Source organism: Prionailurus viverrinus, chromosome A1, assembly GCF_022837055.1.
Source record: "Prionailurus viverrinus isolate Anna chromosome A1, UM_Priviv_1.0, whole genome shotgun sequence".
NCBI classification, from domain to species: domain Eukaryota; kingdom Metazoa; phylum Chordata; class Mammalia; order Carnivora; family Felidae; genus Prionailurus; species Prionailurus viverrinus.
Genome location: NC_062561.1, coordinates 129,359,994 through 129,380,328, shown reverse-complemented (window position 1 = coordinate 129,380,328; position 20,335 = coordinate 129,359,994). Strand labels below are relative to the sequence as shown.

The following is a 20,335-nucleotide window of genomic DNA, read 5'->3' as shown; positions in this document are numbered from 1 at the left end:
TCTAGCAGGAACAGAGAGTTTGTAGTTGAGAAGATGTGTGGTTTTTTTCCCCACACTCCTTCTATACATGCAACTATTTGTAGAATGACACTATATTCTATGAACCATTGCACCTATATGATCAAAGACACAAATGAGAGAATGTTGTACTTTTAAATATATATAGGAATTAATAAATCTAGGGACTTAACTGGATACCTTTATGTTCTAGGTGTTCTCATATGTGTTATTTCATCTGGTTTTTCACAGTAACTCTGGTAAATGATGTTATTTCTATTTAACAGATTAGAGTAATGAAACTTGGAGGCTAAATCATTCATTAGCCTCCATTATAATCATTAATTATCATTATAATCATTCATTATCATTACTCATAATGGGCAAAAAAAGAAAAAAAAAGAGAGAGAGAGAGAAAGAAAAGGTGACAGGGGGGTTGGGTAATGGAGTGGGTTTCTACAACCCAAGTCTCCAGACTATAAGTTTAATATTCTAATGTTTCATTTTGCCACTGCTGTGGTGGGATAGCTGAAGGTGTATGCTCATCTCTGTCACATGTGAACCTGAAGGTGGGTGAGGCAAGTGTGGTATCCACACATTATCAGCACATGTCCATTTGCACCTCAGTATTTGTTAATATAGAAGTATACACACACACACACACACACACACACACTCCCAACTAACCTTTCTGAAAAGAGGAAAAGGTAAATTACTGTCTAAACCCTAGTATTAACTATAGGAAAGGGAGACATAGGTGATCTTCATGCTCATAATTCTCAAATGATTAGCTACTCATTTTATACCTACCCTAAACTGCTAAATCTAAATTATCAGCAGGAAGTAAACCTATCAGTTTCTTTTTTTTTAATGTTTATTTTTTATTTATTTTTGAGAGAGTGAGAGTGAGTGAGTGTTTGGGGAGAGGCAGAGAGAGAGGGAGACACAGAATCTGAAGCAGGCTTCAGGCTCCAAGCTGTCAGCACAGAGCCTGATGTGGGGCTTGAACTCACGAACCATGAGATCATGATCCAGGCCGAAGTCGGACACTTAACCGACTGAGCCACCCAGGTGCCCCCTGACTATCAATTTCTTTAGCCCAAAGCTTCTCACATTTTGATGAGCCTATAGGTCACCCAGGGATCTTGTTAACATGAGGATTCTAGTACAGTAGGATTGGGATAGGAGCTGAAAGTTCGCGTTTCCAATTGCTGAGGAGATGCGAATGTTGTTGGGTTTGCACCTTTGGCATATAGTTGCAGAATTTTTATTGTCCTAAATCCATAATTATTTATATAGAGTTGCAGTTGTATACACACTGTGTTCTCTGCTTTTTTTACACATTAGTTTTATCCTTATTTCCGGCATAATTTTCATAATTATGGTTTTTAATTACTATATAAACTGAAGATTTGTTATAACATTATTGGGGATTTACATCTATTTTTAGTTATTTTGCCATTCTAGATAATGCTGCCTTGAATTCCTCTGGGCGTATAGGTTTTTGCTGTTTAATTATTTCCCTAAGATAAATTCCCAGGAGTAGTTTCTTGGTCAAAGGGTAAGAATATCTTTCTTGCTTAATGGGTACAGAATTTCAGTTTTGCAAGATGAAAGAGTTCTAGAGATTGATGATGATGCTTGCACAAGAATGTGAATGTAATGTCACTTAACTGTACACTTAAACATGGTTAAGATGGCAAATTTTATGCTGTATGTACTTTACCACAATTAAAAATGTTTTGAAATAGGGGCACCTGGGTGGCTCAGTCAATTAATGTGAGACTTCGGTTCAAGTCATGATCTCACAGTTTCTGGGTTTAAGCCCCATATCGGGCCTTCTGCTATTTGCACGGAGCCTGTTTCGGATCCTCTGTCTCACTCTTTCTCTGCCCCTTTGCTGCTCTCTCTCTCTCTACCCCTCCCCTGCTCGCTCTCTCTCTCTCTCTCTCTCTCAAAAATAAATAAAACGTTAAAAAAATGTTTTAAAATAAAAAGGTGATTCCCCACCCCACCCCCCATAAAAAACATTTTGTATTTTGTTGCATAATAAATCGTTTGGCCTTTTAGAAGAAATAGCCTAATTACAGCGCCACCAACATGTTTATCTCACTTGTAACAGTATGCAGTATTTTGTGGTTTCTTTTTTTTTTTTAATTGTTTTAATGTATATTTATTTTTTGAGAGAGAGGGAGACAGACAGAGCATGAGCAGAGGAGGGGCAGAGAGAGAGGGAGACACAGAATCTGAAGCAGGCTCCAGGCTCTGAGCTGTCAGCACGGAGCCCAAAGTGGGGCTGAAACTCACAGATTGCAAGATCATGACCTGAGCCGAAGTCGGACGCTCAACTAACTCAGCCACCCAGGCACCGCTAGTTCATAGTTTCTGGAAATGTTTGCTAAATCATAAAATGATTATTCAAGGTTGCCTTAATTTGCATTTTATTTCTGTTCTGGCTTAACATTTGATTTTGTGGATTTTTTTTTACTATTTGTATTTTCCTCTTATGTGAAATGTACATTTATGTCATTGGCCCTTGTTTCTATTAGGACATTGATCATTTTCTTTAGATTTAATACAACCCTTTCTGTTGTATGTTATAATATTTTAAGTAAATATTTCTTCTAGTCTTTGTTGTCTTTTTAATTCAGATTTAAGAAATGAGTAATGCTATGATTTTACATCCTACAGGTAAACTATGGAAAAGTTTGTAATGACAGTAGAAAAGCATTGAAATTCACTGTCTCCGATGGCTGCAGTTCAGAATTTGTTTTCGTGCCATATGGTAGCACCATTGCTGTTTATACAATTTACTCAGGAGAACAGATAACTATGCTTAAGGGACATTATAAAAGTGTTGACTGCTGTGTATTTCAGTCTCATTTCCAGGTAAGAATGTTACTTAAGGGAATTTAAAATGTTCAGTTAGCTAGCTTGCTAGGCTAGTTGTATATAAAAAAGTAAATTGTCATTTCAGTCTGAGGAATTATACTTTTAATCCACATTTGAACTAGGGTTTATGTAATAGAGGATAATATAGGATAAATTTTTAGATAGTATGGGATATTTGTATGAGTCAATATAATATTGTGCAACTTGACTGAAATAAGTCTTTTCTTCTGCATATGGGCTCCATTTATTTGGCAGATGAAAATCTCTAGCAAATTAAAATAATGTCTTACAGGCAGTCTTTTGGGAAAAGCTGTAATACTACGTGTCTAATCGCAAAATATAGTTTTTGTATCTTGATTTATGTATATGTGAATCTGTCTCAGATTTTATTTTCTGCCGGGGGCTAGTCAGATTCCTTTTGAGTTGATGCAATTTACATAATTTCTTAAATACCTATGCTTAAAAACCTATGGATGTTTGTTTTAACATCCTGACCTTTTTCTTTCATTTTACCAAGGAATCAGGTTATTTTTTTCAGAGAATATTTGCGCAGATTTCCTCCTGTGTTCCTTTAAGTGAGTCTCTTATAGAGCAAGAATATTGGTATTTTCCCTATTTTGTAGGTAAAGAAATTGAGGCTCATGAGAATTAAATACTGATATAATGAACATTATGGATTATTAGAGCTAGGAAGGATTTTATCACCTGGTAAAGCTCTTAATCGTTTATTCATTACTTAATTTGTGTCTGACACAGTGCTTATTTTTCAGCCAGCACACATCAGTATGCCAATAGCCAGTATTAAAATATTCAAATACATATCTTACTGTTTGTTAAAGAGCTGTTGCACCAAGCCCCCTAGGTGGCCTCTAGCTTCACCACCTCTCCTGAGGCCTCCTAGATTATACCTCAGCCCAGCAACTAACAGGGACCTTCAGGACCCTGCTCTCACTCTATGGCTATTATCTCTTCTGATTGGTCAGTATCCTGATGTAAGAGTTAAATATTTTTACTTTTTTATTTTTTTATTTTTAATTTACATCAAAGTTAGTTAGCATATAGTGCAATGTTTTTAGGAGTAGATTCGAGTGATTCATCCCCAATGTATAACACCCAGTGCTCATCCCAACAAGTGTCTACCTTAATGTCCCTTACCCATTTAGCCCATCCCCTCCACCTACAGCCCCTCCAGCAACCCTGTTTGTTCTCTGTATTTAAGAGTCTCTTATGTTTTGTCTCCCTCCCTGTTTTTATATTCTTTTTGCTTCCCTTCCCTAATGTTCATCTGTTTTATATCTTAAATTCCTCATATGAGTGAAGTCATATGATATTTGTCTTTCTCTGACTTATTTCACTTTTCATAATACCCTCTAGTTCCATTCGCATTGTTGCAAATGGTGAGATTTCATTCTTTTTGATTTCCAAGTAATACTCCATTGTGTGTGTGTGTGTGTGTGTATATATATATATATATATATATATATATATATATACCACATCTTCTTTATCCATTCATTTGCTGATGGAAATTTGGACTCTTTCCATACTTTGGCTTTTGTCATTAGTGCTGCTCTAATTTAGTTTTACTTCTGAGAGAAGACTAAAACACCAGAGAAGTGACATGACTTGCCCCAAGCTGCAAGTAATTATTCATAGAGCATGATTATCTATTCAAAGAAATTCTTAGAATACTATACCTCTGTTCTTGTGCAGAGCCACATAGAGATACAGCTAAGATTTTAAACTGGGTATCCTGACTATAAATTATTGCTTTCCGCCAAATCAGAACTTCCTAACAGGTGTGCCTATAATGGACTAGAAGTGTGCCAAGATACTGATGCCCACCAGTTCCTGGGATAGCTGAGACAAGCTGGGACACCCAGGAACCTGAGGCAAGTTGCCTCCTAATACCATTTCTGTAGGCGTTGCGCACTCCTATTTGAATCATTGCACCATGTCAGAAAGCTTCCAACTCTTATCCCATTATATCTATTATGATTTTTGAAAAGGAAAATAAGTCTCAAAAATAAAATAGGATAATACTTTGCATCTATTTAGCATCAGAACCCTTTTCCAAATTAAATATTATACAGAATTTACTATCTGAAGACAAAATTGATATTTATAGTAATTCGATCATAACTATAAAAATCTAACAAGATATATGTAACATCAAAATAGATAATGATAATAACGGATTTTACCCACTGACTAAAATAGGAATCCATGAACCCATTCAGGTATAAGTAAGTAAACTAATAAATTGGAAGTCTAATGAGGAGTGGGATATTGCCATAGTCCCAGAGTACCTCCCTGCAAAATATTAATTGCAAAGATAAAATGTGTACTTTTATCTTGAAGAAGCCTGACATATATTACCTTAATTAAATAATCAAAATTAGTAACCCAGTTACATGATATTCCTTCTATGATAGTACTGACAAAGCTGCATCACCTGAATTTAAGCATGAGGAAACAAGAAAATTTGAAGGACATTCCACAAAATAACTGGTGTGTATCTTCAAATTTGTCAATGCCAGGAAAGCCAATGGGGAGAGTGAAGAACTATTCCAGACTGAAGGAAAGTTAGAAGACATCACAACCAAGTGTAGCATGTGATTTTAATCTGGACCCTTCTGCTATAAAGGACATTTATTCAGACAATTGGTGAAACTTGAAAGGAGTCTAAGAATTAGCTGGCAGTAATACATGGTGAATTTTTATATTTTGCTGGATACATTGTAATTGTATAGGAGAATCTCTTTATTCAAAGGAAATATATACTCAACTGTTGAGGATTGACAGGACTGGTTGTCAAGTTAGTCTCACATGTTGAGTTTTTTTTTTTAATCTAATTTCCCAAATGAATACCTACACTTATCCCCAAAACTTCAGTATTTCAAATTTTTTCCATTTAATTGAAGTCTTTATTAGTCATTCTAATTTAAGTGCTATCTCTTGTAAGCTCTCTTCTTTGAACATCTACAGAATTTCCTTTGTACCAGTGTGGCAATACTTAACAACATATTGCCTTGTAAACTTATCTGACCAAGTTACCTTAGAGATATGTGTGTGTGTGTGTGTGTGTGTGTGTGTGAGTGTGTGTGTGTGTGTGTGTGTGTGTGTGTGTGTGTGTATCTTGCCTTCTCAGAAAATTAAATTGATCAAGGGCACTGAACATTTGAAAATATCTTTGCATCATCCACAATTAGTGTAACTATATATTCTAGATTTAACAATGCAGTCTATAGAATTTTGTTCCCTTTGGGAAGTTTGATAATGTACAGCTAAATCTAATTTACTTTAGTATTTTTACATTTATATTTCCTATAATAATTTTATTATCTTATTTTCCTTTTATCTAGAAACTTTCCTCTTTTTTTAGAAAAATATTAATTGTATCATGCTTCAAATAGTTTTTGAGATGAACAATAATAAAAAAAATAATTGCACCAGCAGAGCAGGAAAAAAGTTTACTATTAGAAATGTTTGCATAATTGGGATAGGACTTCTTCCACCACCGTTCCCTTTTTAAAATTTTTTCAGGGTTACTTCAATGAAAAATCAAAGCATACCTGTTGGAAGGTCCATCTAGTTTTTTCCCTCACACTATGACTCTTTGGTTTATATCCTCCTTTTGCCTGTTGATACTGAATATTTGCCCATGTTGTTAAATGTTCTTAAAAAGCAAATGTAATGGAGGAAGAACAAATATTGTTAAAATGTCAATACTACCCAAAGCAATCTACATATTCAGTGCAATGCCTATCAAAATAACACCAGCATTCTTCACACAGCTAGAACAAACAATCCTAAAATTTGTATGGAACCAGAAAAGACCTTGAATAGCCAAAGCAATCTTGAAAAAGAAAACCAAAGCAGGAGGCATTACAATCCCGGACTTCAAGCTATACTATAAAGCTGTAATCATCAAGACAGTATGGTACTGGCACAAGAACAGACACTCAGATCAATAGAACAGAATAGAGAACCCAGAAATGGACCCAGAAACCTATAGCCAACTAATCTTTGACAAAGCAGGAAAGAATATCCAATGTAATAAAGACAGTCTCTTCAGCAAATGATGCTGGGAAAACTGGACAGTGACATGCAGAAGAATGAACCTGGACCACTTTCTTACACCATTCACAAAAATAAACTCAAAATGGATGAAAGACCTCAATGTAAGACAGGAAGCCATCAAAATCCTCGAGGAGAAAACAGGCAAAAGCCTCTTTGATCTTGGCCACAGCAACTTCTTACTCAACTTACTCAACTTCTTGCCTCTTGTCTCCGGAGGTAAGGGAAACAAAAGCAAAAATGAACTACTGGGACCTCATCAAAATAAAAAGCTTCTGCACATTGAAGGAAACAATCAGCAAAACTAAAAGGCAACCGACAGAATGGGAGAAGATATTTGCAAATGACGTATCAGATAAAGGGTTAGTATCCAAAATCTGTAAAGAACTTATCAAATTCAACACCCAAAAAACAAAGAATCCAGTGAAGAAATGGGCAAAAGACATGAATAGACACTTCTCCAAAGAAGACATTCAGATGGCCAACTGACACATGAAAAAATGCTCAACATCACTCATCATCAGGGAAATACAAATGGAAACCACAATGAGATACCACCTGACACCTGTCAGAATGGCTAACATTAACAACTCAGGCAACAACAGATGTTGGTGAATGTGGAGAAAGAGGATCTCTTTTGCATTGTTGGTGGGAATGCAAGCTGGTGCAGCCACTCTGGAAAACAGTATGGAGGTTACTCAAAAAACTAAAAATAGAACTACCCTACGACCCAGCAATTGCACTACTAGGTATTTATCCACGGGATACAGGTGTGTTGTTTCGAAGGGACACGTGCACCCAGTGTTTATAGTAGCACTATCAACAATAGCCAAAGTATGGAAAGGGCCCAAATGCCCATCGATGAATGAATGGATAAAGAAGATGTGGTGTGTGTGTGTGTGTGTATATATCTATATATATACACACACAATGGAGTATTATTCAGCAATCAAAAAGAATGAAATCTTGCCATTTGCAACTACGTGGATGGAACTGGAGGGTATTATGCTAAGTGAAATTAGTCAGAGAAAGACAAAAACCATATGACTTCACTCATATGAGGACTTTAAGAGACAAAACAGATGAACATAAGGGAAGGGAAACAAAAATAATATAAAAACAGGGAGAGGGACAAAACATAAGAGACTCATAAATATGGAGAACAAACAGAGGGTTACTGGAGGGGGTATGGGAAGGGGGATGGGCTAAATGGGTAAGGGGTGTTAAGGAATCTACTCCTAAAATCATTGTTGCGCTATATGCTAACTAATTTGGATGTAAATTAAAAAAAATAAAAGCAAATGTAATGGTTATATAATATCCCATCTTATGAATGCAACATAAATTTATATATAAACCGTTACCCTACTCTTGGACATTTATTTCCATATTTTGTTATTTAAATATAATACTGCTAATATCCTTGAGTTTCATGCATGTCTTTGGCATGACTTCTTAGAAACACATACAGGGGAATCCGGGTGGCTCAGTCAGTTAAGCGACTGACTTCGGCTCAGGTCATGATCTCGCAGTTTGTGAGTTCAAGCCCTGCGTTGGGCTCTGTGCTGACAGCTCGGAGCTGGAGCCTGCTTTGGATTCTGTGTCTCCCTCTTCTCCTCATGCTCTGTCTCTCTCTGACTCTCAAAAATAAATAAATGTTTAAAAAAATTTAGAAATGCATACAAAAACTTTTGACATGTATTGAGATTCCCTTCTCCAAAAAGATCATGCCAATTTATACCATCTTTATATGAGAGTATCTATTTCACTGCCCCATAGGAATGTTTTTAGTACTAGCAATATGACATTCCTTAAATTCTTAAATTTTTTTTAATGTTTTTATTTATTTTTGAGTGAGAGAAAGCATGAGAAGGGGAGGGGCATAAAGAGAGGGAGACACAGAATCAGAAGCAGGCTCCAGGCTCTGAGCTGTCAGCACAGATCCCAACATGGAGCTCAAACTCATGAACCATGAGGTAATGACCTGAGCCAAAGTTGGATGCTTAACCCACTGAGCCACCCAGGCGCCCCATTCTTTAAGTTCTTTTGGGGAAGGGAATGAACATTGTTCAGGCGTGTGTAAACAGCATATTCATAAAGACATTGACAGACTGTGCATCAGCCCAAGCTTTCCCTTATAAAAGAAACTTCTCAATAAGCATGGCATATGGTTCTTAAAGCTCTTCTGTTGAACAGTAGCCAGTTAGGCAGCTAAATAATGAGCTAAATAATATTTTTTGTGAACTTCTGGCCTATTAGCTAGAAACTCATATGGTTTCTTTGTTGATGTCCTTATTAAAATTCATTTGTTAGCAGAGAAGGACAAACTCTTAATTCCATTTTTTTTCCTCTTTCTACTCTGACACTTGAAATAAATGAATACTATGATTGATAAAAACCACTAGGTTGTTGAATCTTCTTGTGAAATTTTCACATTAGCAAGCTCTGACATATCCTAACAATATTTTAAAATACAGAACACGGCTTTACTGCATCTTAAGTAAGCAAACAAAGGGCATCAGCTCACTTTCTTTGGGGAGTAGAAATACAATTAATCTAAATGGTCTTACGTAAGAATTAATTATTTAAATGATGTAGTTCATTTCAGATTGGCACCAGCTTTAAATTGACCCACAATCACGTTTCCTTTCTGTGTTACAGGAACTTTATAGTGGTAGCAGAGACTGCAATATACTTGCTTGGGTTCCATCCTTATATGAACCAGTTCCTGATAATGATGAGGTAAGTCATATTTATACAACTTATACAGTGACTTGTAAATCATAAAGAAGGTGGTTTTATTAATTTAGTTCATATGAGAGAGACTTTTAAGGTATTTCTTGCTGTTTTCAGACTGTGAAAATAATTTCCTGTTATAACACATTTGGAAAATCCAGAAAAATATTGAAAGAATGACATAAATTTCTAAAATTGAATTACTATTAGAACTTTCATTTATTTCATTGTTTTTTTCCCCTATGCATATGTGTTTTTTTTTTAAACATAGTTAATATACTTGGACATAGGACTTGGCATTCTACTTCACTCAATAATGAGTCTTTTTTCCATGTCATTAATAACTCTTTGTAAATTTTTTTTAATAATATAGCATGCTTTCATCTATATATAACAATTTACTTAAATATTTACATATTAGGATACATTTCTTTTAATAATTATAAACAAATCAAGGTAAATATCTGTTCATAAATTGTTTATATTTCTGATTGCTTATTTGGATAAATTCCTAGAAGTAGATTTTATGTCTTGAGTTACCATATACAACATTTTTAAGCCTCTTTATTCACACTTTCAAATTTTACCAATTTACACTCCTAAGAGCAGTCTGTTAGTAGTATAAATTGGTATAAATATGACCTATGATCATGGGAATAAAATGTAGTAGGTAGGGATGCCTAGATGGCACAGTCGATTAAGCCTCCAACTCTTGATCTTGGCTCAGGTCATGATCTCACAGTTCATGAGTTGAAGACCCACATCATGCTCTGCACCGATGGTGTGGAATCTGCTTGGGATTTTTCTATGTTCACTTCAACCCCTATGTCACATAAGCCCCTCCCCCACTTGTGTGCATACACATGTGCATGCTCTCTCTTTCTCTAAATAAAGTAATTAACTTTTTAAAAATGCAGTACGTAAACAAAGATGAATAGGACATGCTCCCTGGTCTTAGGTAGTAGCTTCTGTATTTTTTTTACTCTGTATTACGCTGTCCAAAAGTGATATCTTTCCCACCAAAGATTCTTTTACTAAGCACTGTTAATCATCCCTGTTTATCTTAAGTTTTAGGATATAAGAAGTCAGATATCTAAAGCCAACATTTATGTATATAATGTTTTAAAGATTAAAATATAAATAATTCAGTTAGAAACACCTTGACTTAATCTTACCAAGTCATAGTATAAAAACAAAGCATCCTAAATGGAGATGAAAGTTATTGATAGAGCAAGTTTAAAATTCTGAAAATATCTTTCATATATTTAGTTCCTTTATGAAAACATGACTCTCCAAAATCACATAGAAATGAGTTTTTATGGGGGTAGTTGATGCCATTTAGCAGCTATTGAAAAATATATTTCATACCTAAATTTGCAACTGCTTTGGTTACTGCAGTGGAAAGCCTGTGAATTATTTTCTTTTGGCCCTAATCCAAATGAAAGAGAAGAAAAATACAATGATGAATCTTCAAGCACCTGGCCAAATGCTGTATGGATATTGTCAGATTTCACCACATGTCTAATTTGGTTTATTATGGCTTTGATTAGTTTTAGTGTACAGCTGCTTTTAAATGACTGGATGCTCTTCTGTAGCAAGCTTATATGGCCAAATACTTTGGTTTAGCCATTTATTTTGCATTATTTAATTGCTGTGTCCTGCTGTTTGGGAATTACTGTGTACATTAAATGCAAGTTAAAACACTACAGCCTATGTTAGGAAGTATAACAATCATTTACCAAATGAAAACAATAAAAATAAATTAAACCTATGACTTACATATGGAGAAAGGATATTAGAAGAAAACTAAATTGCTTAATTTATGAAGGTAGTCTTTGCCTCTGGTGGCTTATTTATTTCTTACTGTGTAGTTGTAGTGATAGTTTGAACTCCTCATCTAGAAGGATTTTTGCATATGGGAAATTAAACTGAAGTAGGAAAGCAAATAGAGATTCCCGAAAAACAAGTTAGCCTTATATTTAAGTTTTAGAGCAATAAAACCTTGTCTTTTAAAATCTGTTTATATGCTTTAAGGTAGACATCATTTTCATAAAATGGTATGTCTAAGATTATTTTCACAAAACTTTAGTTCAAAAGATTCCTGTGAATGTAGGTAGCACATGACTGTGATCATGATGCAGATCCCAGGAGAAGTCCATCTTCACCAAACCCTACTCCTCACATGTGTATTTACTATTTAACTCATATTTTTAAGTGTTTGTATCTCAGATATCAAATAAATGATGCTGCAGTTTCCAAGAAATGTGCAGTAATATGCTTCAAAACAGAACACAGACACACATACATACACACACACTCAATTAGTCTTCAGTTTTAGGTAAACTAATAATAATATTGGTAACTGGGTTTGAATCCCTGTTTTGCCATCCATTATGGATCAGGGACAGGTTTACGATATCACCAAATACCAGAATCATGAAGCAGATTGTTCTTCAGTTTCCTTTCAAATCCACCCTTGAGATTAGATTTATTTCCCTATCAACCAACATATTAGAGGTATTTCTTCTGATATCCAAAATAGAGGAGGAATTTAGCTACCATAAGAAATTGGAGGGCATTGGGTAATAGAAACAGGTTTTATGATCTTAAGCATAGATTAATGTATTATTTAAGTGGCAGATTGTTTTTTTTATATTCTGAGTACTCTGCCTTCCTTTTGTCCTCTTCCTGAAACTTGGTCATGGTCAAGGCAAGCCTATATAACTCCTAACCATTTTTCCATGCCTGAGACCTATAAGGTGGCTACATTATAGTTTAAATCTGACCTCTCATCAAGAATCATACTTTATTTTTTTAAGTTTGTTTGTTTGTTTGCTTATTTATTTATTTTTTTAATATAATTTATTGTCAAGTTAGCTAACGTACAGTGCATACAGTGTATTCTCGGTTTTGGGGGTAGATTCCCGTAATTCATCACTTCCATACAACATCCAGTGCTCATCCCAACAAATGCCCTCCTCAGTGCTCATTACACATTTTCCCCTCTCCTTACCCCCACTCCATCAACCCTCAGTTTGTTCTCTGTATTTAAGAGTCTCTTATGGTTTACCTTCCTTCCTCTCTGTAACTATTTTTTCCCCTTCCCCCAAGGTCTTCTGTTAAGTTTCTCAAGTTCCACATATGAGTGAAAACATATGATCTATTTCTTTCTCTGACTGACTTATTTCACTTAGCATAATACCCTCTAGTTCCATCCACATTGTCGCAAATGGCAGGATTTCATTCTTTCTCATTGCCAAGTAGTATTCCATTGTATATATAAACCATGTCTTCTTTATCCATTCATCGGTTGATGCACATTTGGGCTCTTTCCATAATTTGGCTATTGTTGAAAGTGCTGCTATAAACACTGGGGTACATCTGCCCCTGTGAATCAGCACTCCTGTGTCCTTTGGATAAATTCCTGGTAGTGCTATTGCTAGGTCATAGGGTAGATCTATTTTTAATTTTTTGAGGAACCTTCATACTCTTTTCCAGTGCAGCTGCACCAGTTTGCATTCACACCAAAAGTGCAAGAGGGTTAGCCTTTCTCCACATCCTAGCCAACATCTGTTGTTTCCTGAGTTGTTAATTTTCGCCCCCTGACCAGTGTGAGGTGGTATCTCAATGTGGTTTTGATTTGAATTTCCCTGATGATGAGTGATGTTGAGTATCTTTTCATATGTCTGTTTGCCATCTGGATGTCTTCTTTGGAAAAGTGTCTATTCATGTCTCCTGCCCATTTCTTCACTGGATTATTTGTTTTTTGGGTGTTGAGTTTGGTAAATTCTTTATAGATTTTGGATACTAGCCCTTTATCTGATATGTCATTTGCAAATATTTTCTCCCATTCCATCAGTTGCCTTTTAGTTTCGTTAATTGTTTCCTTTGCAGTGCAGAAGCTTTTCGTCTTGATGAGGTCCCAATAGTTCATTTTTGCTTTTATTTCCCTTGCTTTTGGAGACGTGTCGAGCAAGAAATTGCTGCAGCTGAGGTCAAAGAGGTTGTTGCCTGCTTTCTTCTCTAGGGTTTTGGTGGTTTCGTCTCACATTTAGGTCTTTTATCCATTTTGAGTTTATTTTTGTGCATGGTGTAAGAAAGTGGTCCAATTTCTCTTCTGCATGTTGCTGTCCAGTTCTCCCAGCACCATTTGTTAAAGAGACTGTCTTTTTTCCATTGGATATTCTTTCCTGCTTTGTCAAAGATTAGTTGGCCGTACACTTGTGGGTCCAATTCTGGGTTCTCTATTCTGTTCCATTGGTCTATGTGTTTTTGTGCCAATACTATACTGTCTTGATGATTACAGCTTTGTAGTAGAGGCTGAAGTCTGGGATTGTGATGCCTCCCATTTTGGTTTTCTTTTTCAACATTACTTTGGCTATTCAGGGTCTTCTCTGGTTCCATACAAATTTTAGAATTGTTTGTTCTAGCTTTGAGAAGAATGCCGGTGCAATTTTGATTGGGATTGCAATGAATGTGTAGATTGCTTTGTGTAGTATTGACATTTTAACAATATTTGTTCTTCCAATCCATGATCATGGAATGTTTTTCCATATCTTTGTGTATTCAGTTTCTTTCATAAGTTTTCCATAGTTTTCAGCATACATATCTTTTACATCTTTGGTTAGGTTTATTCCTAGGTATTTTATGGTTCTTGGTACAATTGTAAATGGGATCGATTTCTTGATTTCTCTGTTATTTCATTATTGGTATATAGAAATGCAACTGATTTCTGTACATTGATTTTGTATTTTGGGGTGCCTGGGTGGCTCAGTTGGTTAAGCATCCAAGTTCAGCTTAGGTCATGATCTCACAGTTCGTGAGTTCGAGCCCCGGGTGGGGTTCTGTGCTATAAACTCAGAACCTGGAGCCTGCTTTGGATTTTGTGTCTCTCCTTCTCTATCTGCCCTTCCCCTGCTCACACTATATCTCTCTCTATCGAAAAGAAATAAACATTTAAAAAAAAATTTTTAAAGAATCTTACTTTATTTTGATAGTCACACAGTACATAGATGTTTTATTTACCACTTTGTAGATATATACAGTTGACCCTAAACAATCAGGGGGATTCAGATACTGACACACACCCCCATGCAATTAAAAATCCTTATGTAACTTTTGAGCCCTTCATAGCTTATCTACTAATAGACAACTGTTGATCGGAAGCCTTACCCATAACATAAAACGGTCAGTTAACATGTATTTTGTATATGTATAATAAACTGTATTTTTACAATAAAGTAAGCTAGAGAAAATAAAATGCTTTTAAGAAAATCATAAGGAAGAGAAAATACATTTACAATATTGTACTGTATGAGGCACCTGGGTGGCTTAGTCAGTTGAGCATCTGACTCTTGATTTTAGCTCAGGTCATGATCTCATGGTTCATGAGTTTGAATCCCACATTGGGCTCCACACTGACAGTGCAGAGCCTGCTTGGAACTCTCTCTCTCTCTTGCTCTCCTTCTCTGCCCCTCCCATGCACTGTCTCAAAATAAACTAAAAAAACAGAACAATTCTGTACTGTATTTATCCAAAAAAATCTGCATGTAAGTGGACTTACATAGTTCAAAGTCCTGTTTTTCAGGGGTGACTATAAAATCACTTGCTGACATAGACAGCCCTGTACTCTGTCTGTAGAGGATTTTCAGTAATGACCAATAAGAAATTTAGAATATATCAAGGTGTATATGGGGTAGATGTAAGGTTTGGTTTTCTTCTCCTTTCCCATTATTTGGACCTGGACTAGATCCACTCTAAATCATGGTTTTCTATCTCCATAACATTTACAACGATCTGTCAGTAGAACAGGCAACCTGGTGAGGTTGAGGTGGATATGTTCAAGCATGGAAAGGATGTCCACTAGCAGATGTTATAGAGAAAACTTAAATAATAGATGGTAGCTATACTGCATCTGTGAGTCAACAATAATATGGGTACCATATCTATATACAACATTTCTACTATAGCTTTTAATTACAAGTGTGTCTTATTTGTGATGTTTCTAGCAATAAAATGTAACTGTAATGATAGTACTGTAATGCATTTATATTATCCTTTACTACTATAAACAGTAAAATTTATAGTATTTGTGTATTAGTACAGTATTTATCAAAATTGATCAGTATTTCATTTCAATTTTCACATAATTATTTTCACTTCTTTGTTCACTGTAATAACAATAACTTACAATAAAATGTAATTTTGCATCTCTCTTGAGTCTTCAAATGAAATTTAAATATCTAATAAGTTATATCTTGGGCTTCCATAGTAGAGTTAGGAGGCATGACCTTTGTGTGACTTATCCACTAAGGGACATTTTGGGGACATATCTAAGGCAGAGTTAAAGACTTCTAAAGATAGAGTAGGGGAGAAGAAATCACCTAACCCCCAAGGACAATACATCTTTATTTTTTAAATTTTAGTTCCAGTATAGTTAACATACAGTGTTATGTTAGTTTCAGGTGTACAACATAGTGATTCAACAATTCTATATATTCCTCATTGCTCATCATGATAAGTGTACTTTTAATCCCCTTCACCTATTTCACCCATCCCTGCATCCACCTCTCCTCTGGTAACCATCACTTTGTTCTCTATAGTTAAGAGATATACATCTTTAAATTAACACTCACTAAACAACCTAACTTAATAGTTAAATTATAAACCTAGGAAGATAGGAAATTCAGTGAACATTTGTATGAAAAAATAAATGAACAGACTTCAGTGTGTTACAATCATTGACTGCATATCAGTGGACTGCTGATAGATAGCTGAGGTTTGGCAATAGTTTTTTTATCTGGACATTTGAGATATAATGGAATTTTGTTTATACAACTAAGTGATGATAGCCAACATAAGGTTTAATAATGGTGACAATAGCAAACATTAGGTTTAGTAATAGATTCTGATCTATAGCTTTAACAGCCATAAAGAATACTTAAATTAATATGTCATTTTCTAACTATCCTGACTGATACTTGGGGAATTTACTGGAAATGCTCACTTTTCTACTGTTATCATTGTTTAAATTATAAGATTCTAAGTCATCATATCAAAAAGGTGATGAGCATGCTTAGACACAGGGGTTGCTCTTAACATAAAACATTGCTGTATGTTGTACAAGGCACTATCTCAAATTATTTAAGAGTAGCCTTGGTGCTAATACATTATTGGGTTTGGGGTCTGAACACACTTGTAGCAAATGTAAAAGCTGCAGAATAAGACACAAATTTGGTTCATAATACCCAGATACTCAAAAACAATGAGACCTTCTTAAAGCCCTTGAGCCATTTGCCCCAGAATAGGAAGTTTGCTATTGAAAAACTTTCTTCACGGGGCACCTGTGTTACTCAGTCAAGCTTCCAAGTTTGGCTCAGGTCATGATCTCACGGTTCGTGAGTTCGAGCCCCGCATCAGTCTCTGTGCTGATAGCTTGGAGCCTGGAGCCTGCTTCAGATTCTGTGTCTCCCTCTCTCTCCACCCCTCCCCTGCTCACTCTCTCAAAAATAAATAAACATTAAAAAAAATAAAAACAAAAACAAAAACTTTCCTCAGAAAGTGAATTGATTTGAGATTTCACAGATAATTAATATTCCTCTAATTGCTGATTACTTTTATTAGGTACAACTCTAAACTTATAAGAATACTGTGATGTTTTGTTGTTTTATTTTATATATATATATATATATATATATATATATATATATATATATATATTTATATTTTTTTTTTTTTGAATGAGAGAGAAAGAGCAAGCACAAGTGGGGGAGGTACAGAGAGAGAAGGAGAGAGAGAGAGAATCCCAAGCATGCTCTGCACTGTCAGCAGAGCCCTACTCATGGCTCAGTCTCACAAACCATGAGCTCATGATCTGAGCCAAAATCAAGAGTCATATGCTTAACCAACTGAGCCACCTAGGCACCCCTGTTTTGTTGTTTTAAATAAACACCATCCAAATGCATGTTATCTTGAAAAGAAAACTCCCTGGAAAACCTATATGCCGATGACAAATATGTTACCATTTTTGACACATTTTTCATATACTTCTGAGCTACTTTACCAGCTATCTAAACAAACAAACAAACAAACAAACAAACAAACAAACGTCACTACTTAATAACTTTGGTCTTCGGACCAAAGATGGTGTTACTTAGTTTGATGAACATCTTATTCCCCTTATATGGATATTTGCTTATTTGTAAAGTCAAGTCCACTTAAATAATAACAAGTTGCCAACATTAATATCTTGGGCTATCAGGTCAGACTGTAGACCTGAGTCCATTCTTAGCATCCATTAACATGGATGTTAATGTGCTGTCTTCTTCACATAATTCCAAAGACGTGCAGAAACATAGCAGCATCATGGTATATACATAAATGCATTTATGTATATGTTTGTAAGGTGACTACTTTGAAGGAAACACAGATAATTTGTATAAATTCTGGCCTATTTAAAATGAAGCTACATTGCATTACATTGTATGTGGGGTGTTTCTTGTAGCAAATGTAAAAGCTGTAGAATAAGACACAAATTTGGTTCATAATGCCCACATACATTGTATTTTATTTTAAATGAACAATTTTATTTACTTTCAAAATACTGTAATTGCTTTTCATTTGATATATTTCATAACTATTGTGAGCTTAAAATTATGAGGTAAGACAATCAAATTTTCCTTTTCCTTCCCTTTTTTAGCCTACAACCAAATCACAGTTAAATCCAGCATTTGAAGATGCATGGAGCAGCAGTGATGAGGAAGGATGACCATCAATCCTGAGTACCTCTGTGTCTCTGTTGATGAAACTTTTAAAATGCGACTGTTTTGTGTGGGTATTGTTTTCTTCTTAACTGTCCAGTGACAGCTAAATTATCATTAAAATTGGAATTTCTTTTTTAATTTAAAAAGAAGTCTTCCTCTAAGCCACAAATAACTGTATTGCTTCTTTCTAGTTCCATAAATATACATGCTCCTTATAAATAATTCAAATGACTTTTGAATAGTCACCTGGAACCATATCACCCTAAGGTAACTACTACTAACATTTTGGTGGCCATTCTTCCATGCATCTTTTTATAACATAATTTTACATAATAGGATGTTTGGCATGTTGTTGCTGTCATGGAAGTTCCTCTCCTCCCACATGAGCATCTCTCTCCCCATCCCTGACGACAGTCCACATTATTAACCAAGTATGTGTGTGTGTTCTTTCACATTTTACAATCCTATATGGACCTATATAGATATAGATGGGGAAGTATTTTTATTTTGCAAAAATGGAATGTATACAGTTCTGTCTTGATTTTGTTTCCAGTTAAAGCTCATAGGAGTCCTTGTTATTTGGTATAAATAGGCATTTGTCTATATTTTTGTTGTTTTCTGTATTCCTTATACTCTGGCCTTTGGGGCCTTGATCCTGGTGACACTGCCCTCTCCCAAGACTAGCTAATTCCTAGGGATAACACAGGACTCCCTTGGGAGCCTGCCTTTCATACACAAACCAACCAATCCAGAGTCCATATCCCCAACCCTCATACACCAAGGCAATATTCTCCCTGCCCTAATTCACCCTAGGGCCACCCTTGTATGCCACGGTCTACTGAAATTATTCAAACTATCCAACACTAAACTTGGTGTACCTACCCTGCCTCACTCAATCCTTCCCACAAAAATTCCAGTAAAGGTTTTGACCCATTCTTTGCCCTTCCCTTTGAGAGGAGGCCTCCTGACCAATCCTGGCCCTTCTCCTGTGGCCCTGCATAGCATGGTGTGCCAGGTCTCCTGGTTTTAGGGATTCGTGAGTATAAACTTCTTCCATCATGACCATCTTCTCTGTGTCTATATATCTTACCATACCTGCTGAGAACAAATCCCACGTAAAAATCTTAACACAGTTGGCACAACAAGCTGGGTGATTTGACACCAAATGGAAATGATATGCCCTCAAACTGCTCTTGGCTTAAAACTATATCTAACAGTCAGTAGCCCCTGCCTGAAAGGGCACCCCTGATTTTGGTGCACTTGCAGCTTGGTGGCTTCTGCATTGCGTTGTTTTTTCGTTGTTGGGTATTGCCCTGATATCCCAATCTAAAGGGAGCACTTGATATATTTCCCCACGTTGGTGGACCACCCGGAGTCCAGGACAGAAAGTTCCCTCCGAAGGGGATTAGGGGTGACCACCCTCCCAGTGCCATGGGAGTTGAATCCATTGACTGGGTAGCACTGACCAGCAGTGAGGCCATCTGAGTCATGGAGATGGAAGTACCTAGTGTCTAGGGCATAATCGTCTGCATCCACTTGCTGCTGTCTTAAGTGAGTTGTTCCTGTAACCACTGGGTTGTAAGAGGTCCCATCTCTGGAATTCTATAAATATACACTGTTTAATGAAAAGGGGAGAGGGGCGCCTGGGTGGCTCGGTCGGTTAAGCGTCCGACTTCGGCTCAGGTCATGATCTTGCGGTCCGTGAGTTCGAGCCCCGCGTCGGGCTCTGTGCTGACAGCTCAGAGCCTGGAGCCTGTTTCAGATTCTGTGTCTCCCTCTCTCTGACCCTCCCCCGTTCATGCTCTGTCTCTCTCTGTCTCAAAAATAAATAAACGTTAAAAAAAAAAAAATTAAAAAAAAAAAAAAAG

General features: G+C 36.0%; 1 protein-coding gene across 2 annotated transcripts in view; it reads left to right on the top strand.

The window, feature by feature from the left end:
- Positions 1 to 19,072, top strand: part of ERCC8 (ERCC excision repair 8, CSA ubiquitin ligase complex subunit) — a 62,941-nt gene extending 43,869 nt beyond the window's left edge. The window contains exons 10-12 of one of the 2 annotated variants that reach the window (XM_047873947.1): positions 2,689 to 2,886; positions 9,631 to 9,711; positions 18,404 to 19,072. In XM_047873947.1, the coding sequence (XP_047729903.1) occupies positions 2,689 to 2,886; positions 9,631 to 9,711; positions 18,404 to 18,472 (348 nt within the window). In that variant the 3' untranslated portion in view covers positions 18,473 to 19,072. Of the gene's footprint in view, positions 1 to 2,688; positions 2,887 to 4,675; positions 4,782 to 9,630; positions 9,712 to 18,403 lie in introns of those variants that run through there. The other variant, XM_047873956.1, reaches the window with a different exon arrangement.
- The last annotated feature ends 1,263 nt before the right edge of the window (positions 19,073 to 20,335 follow it).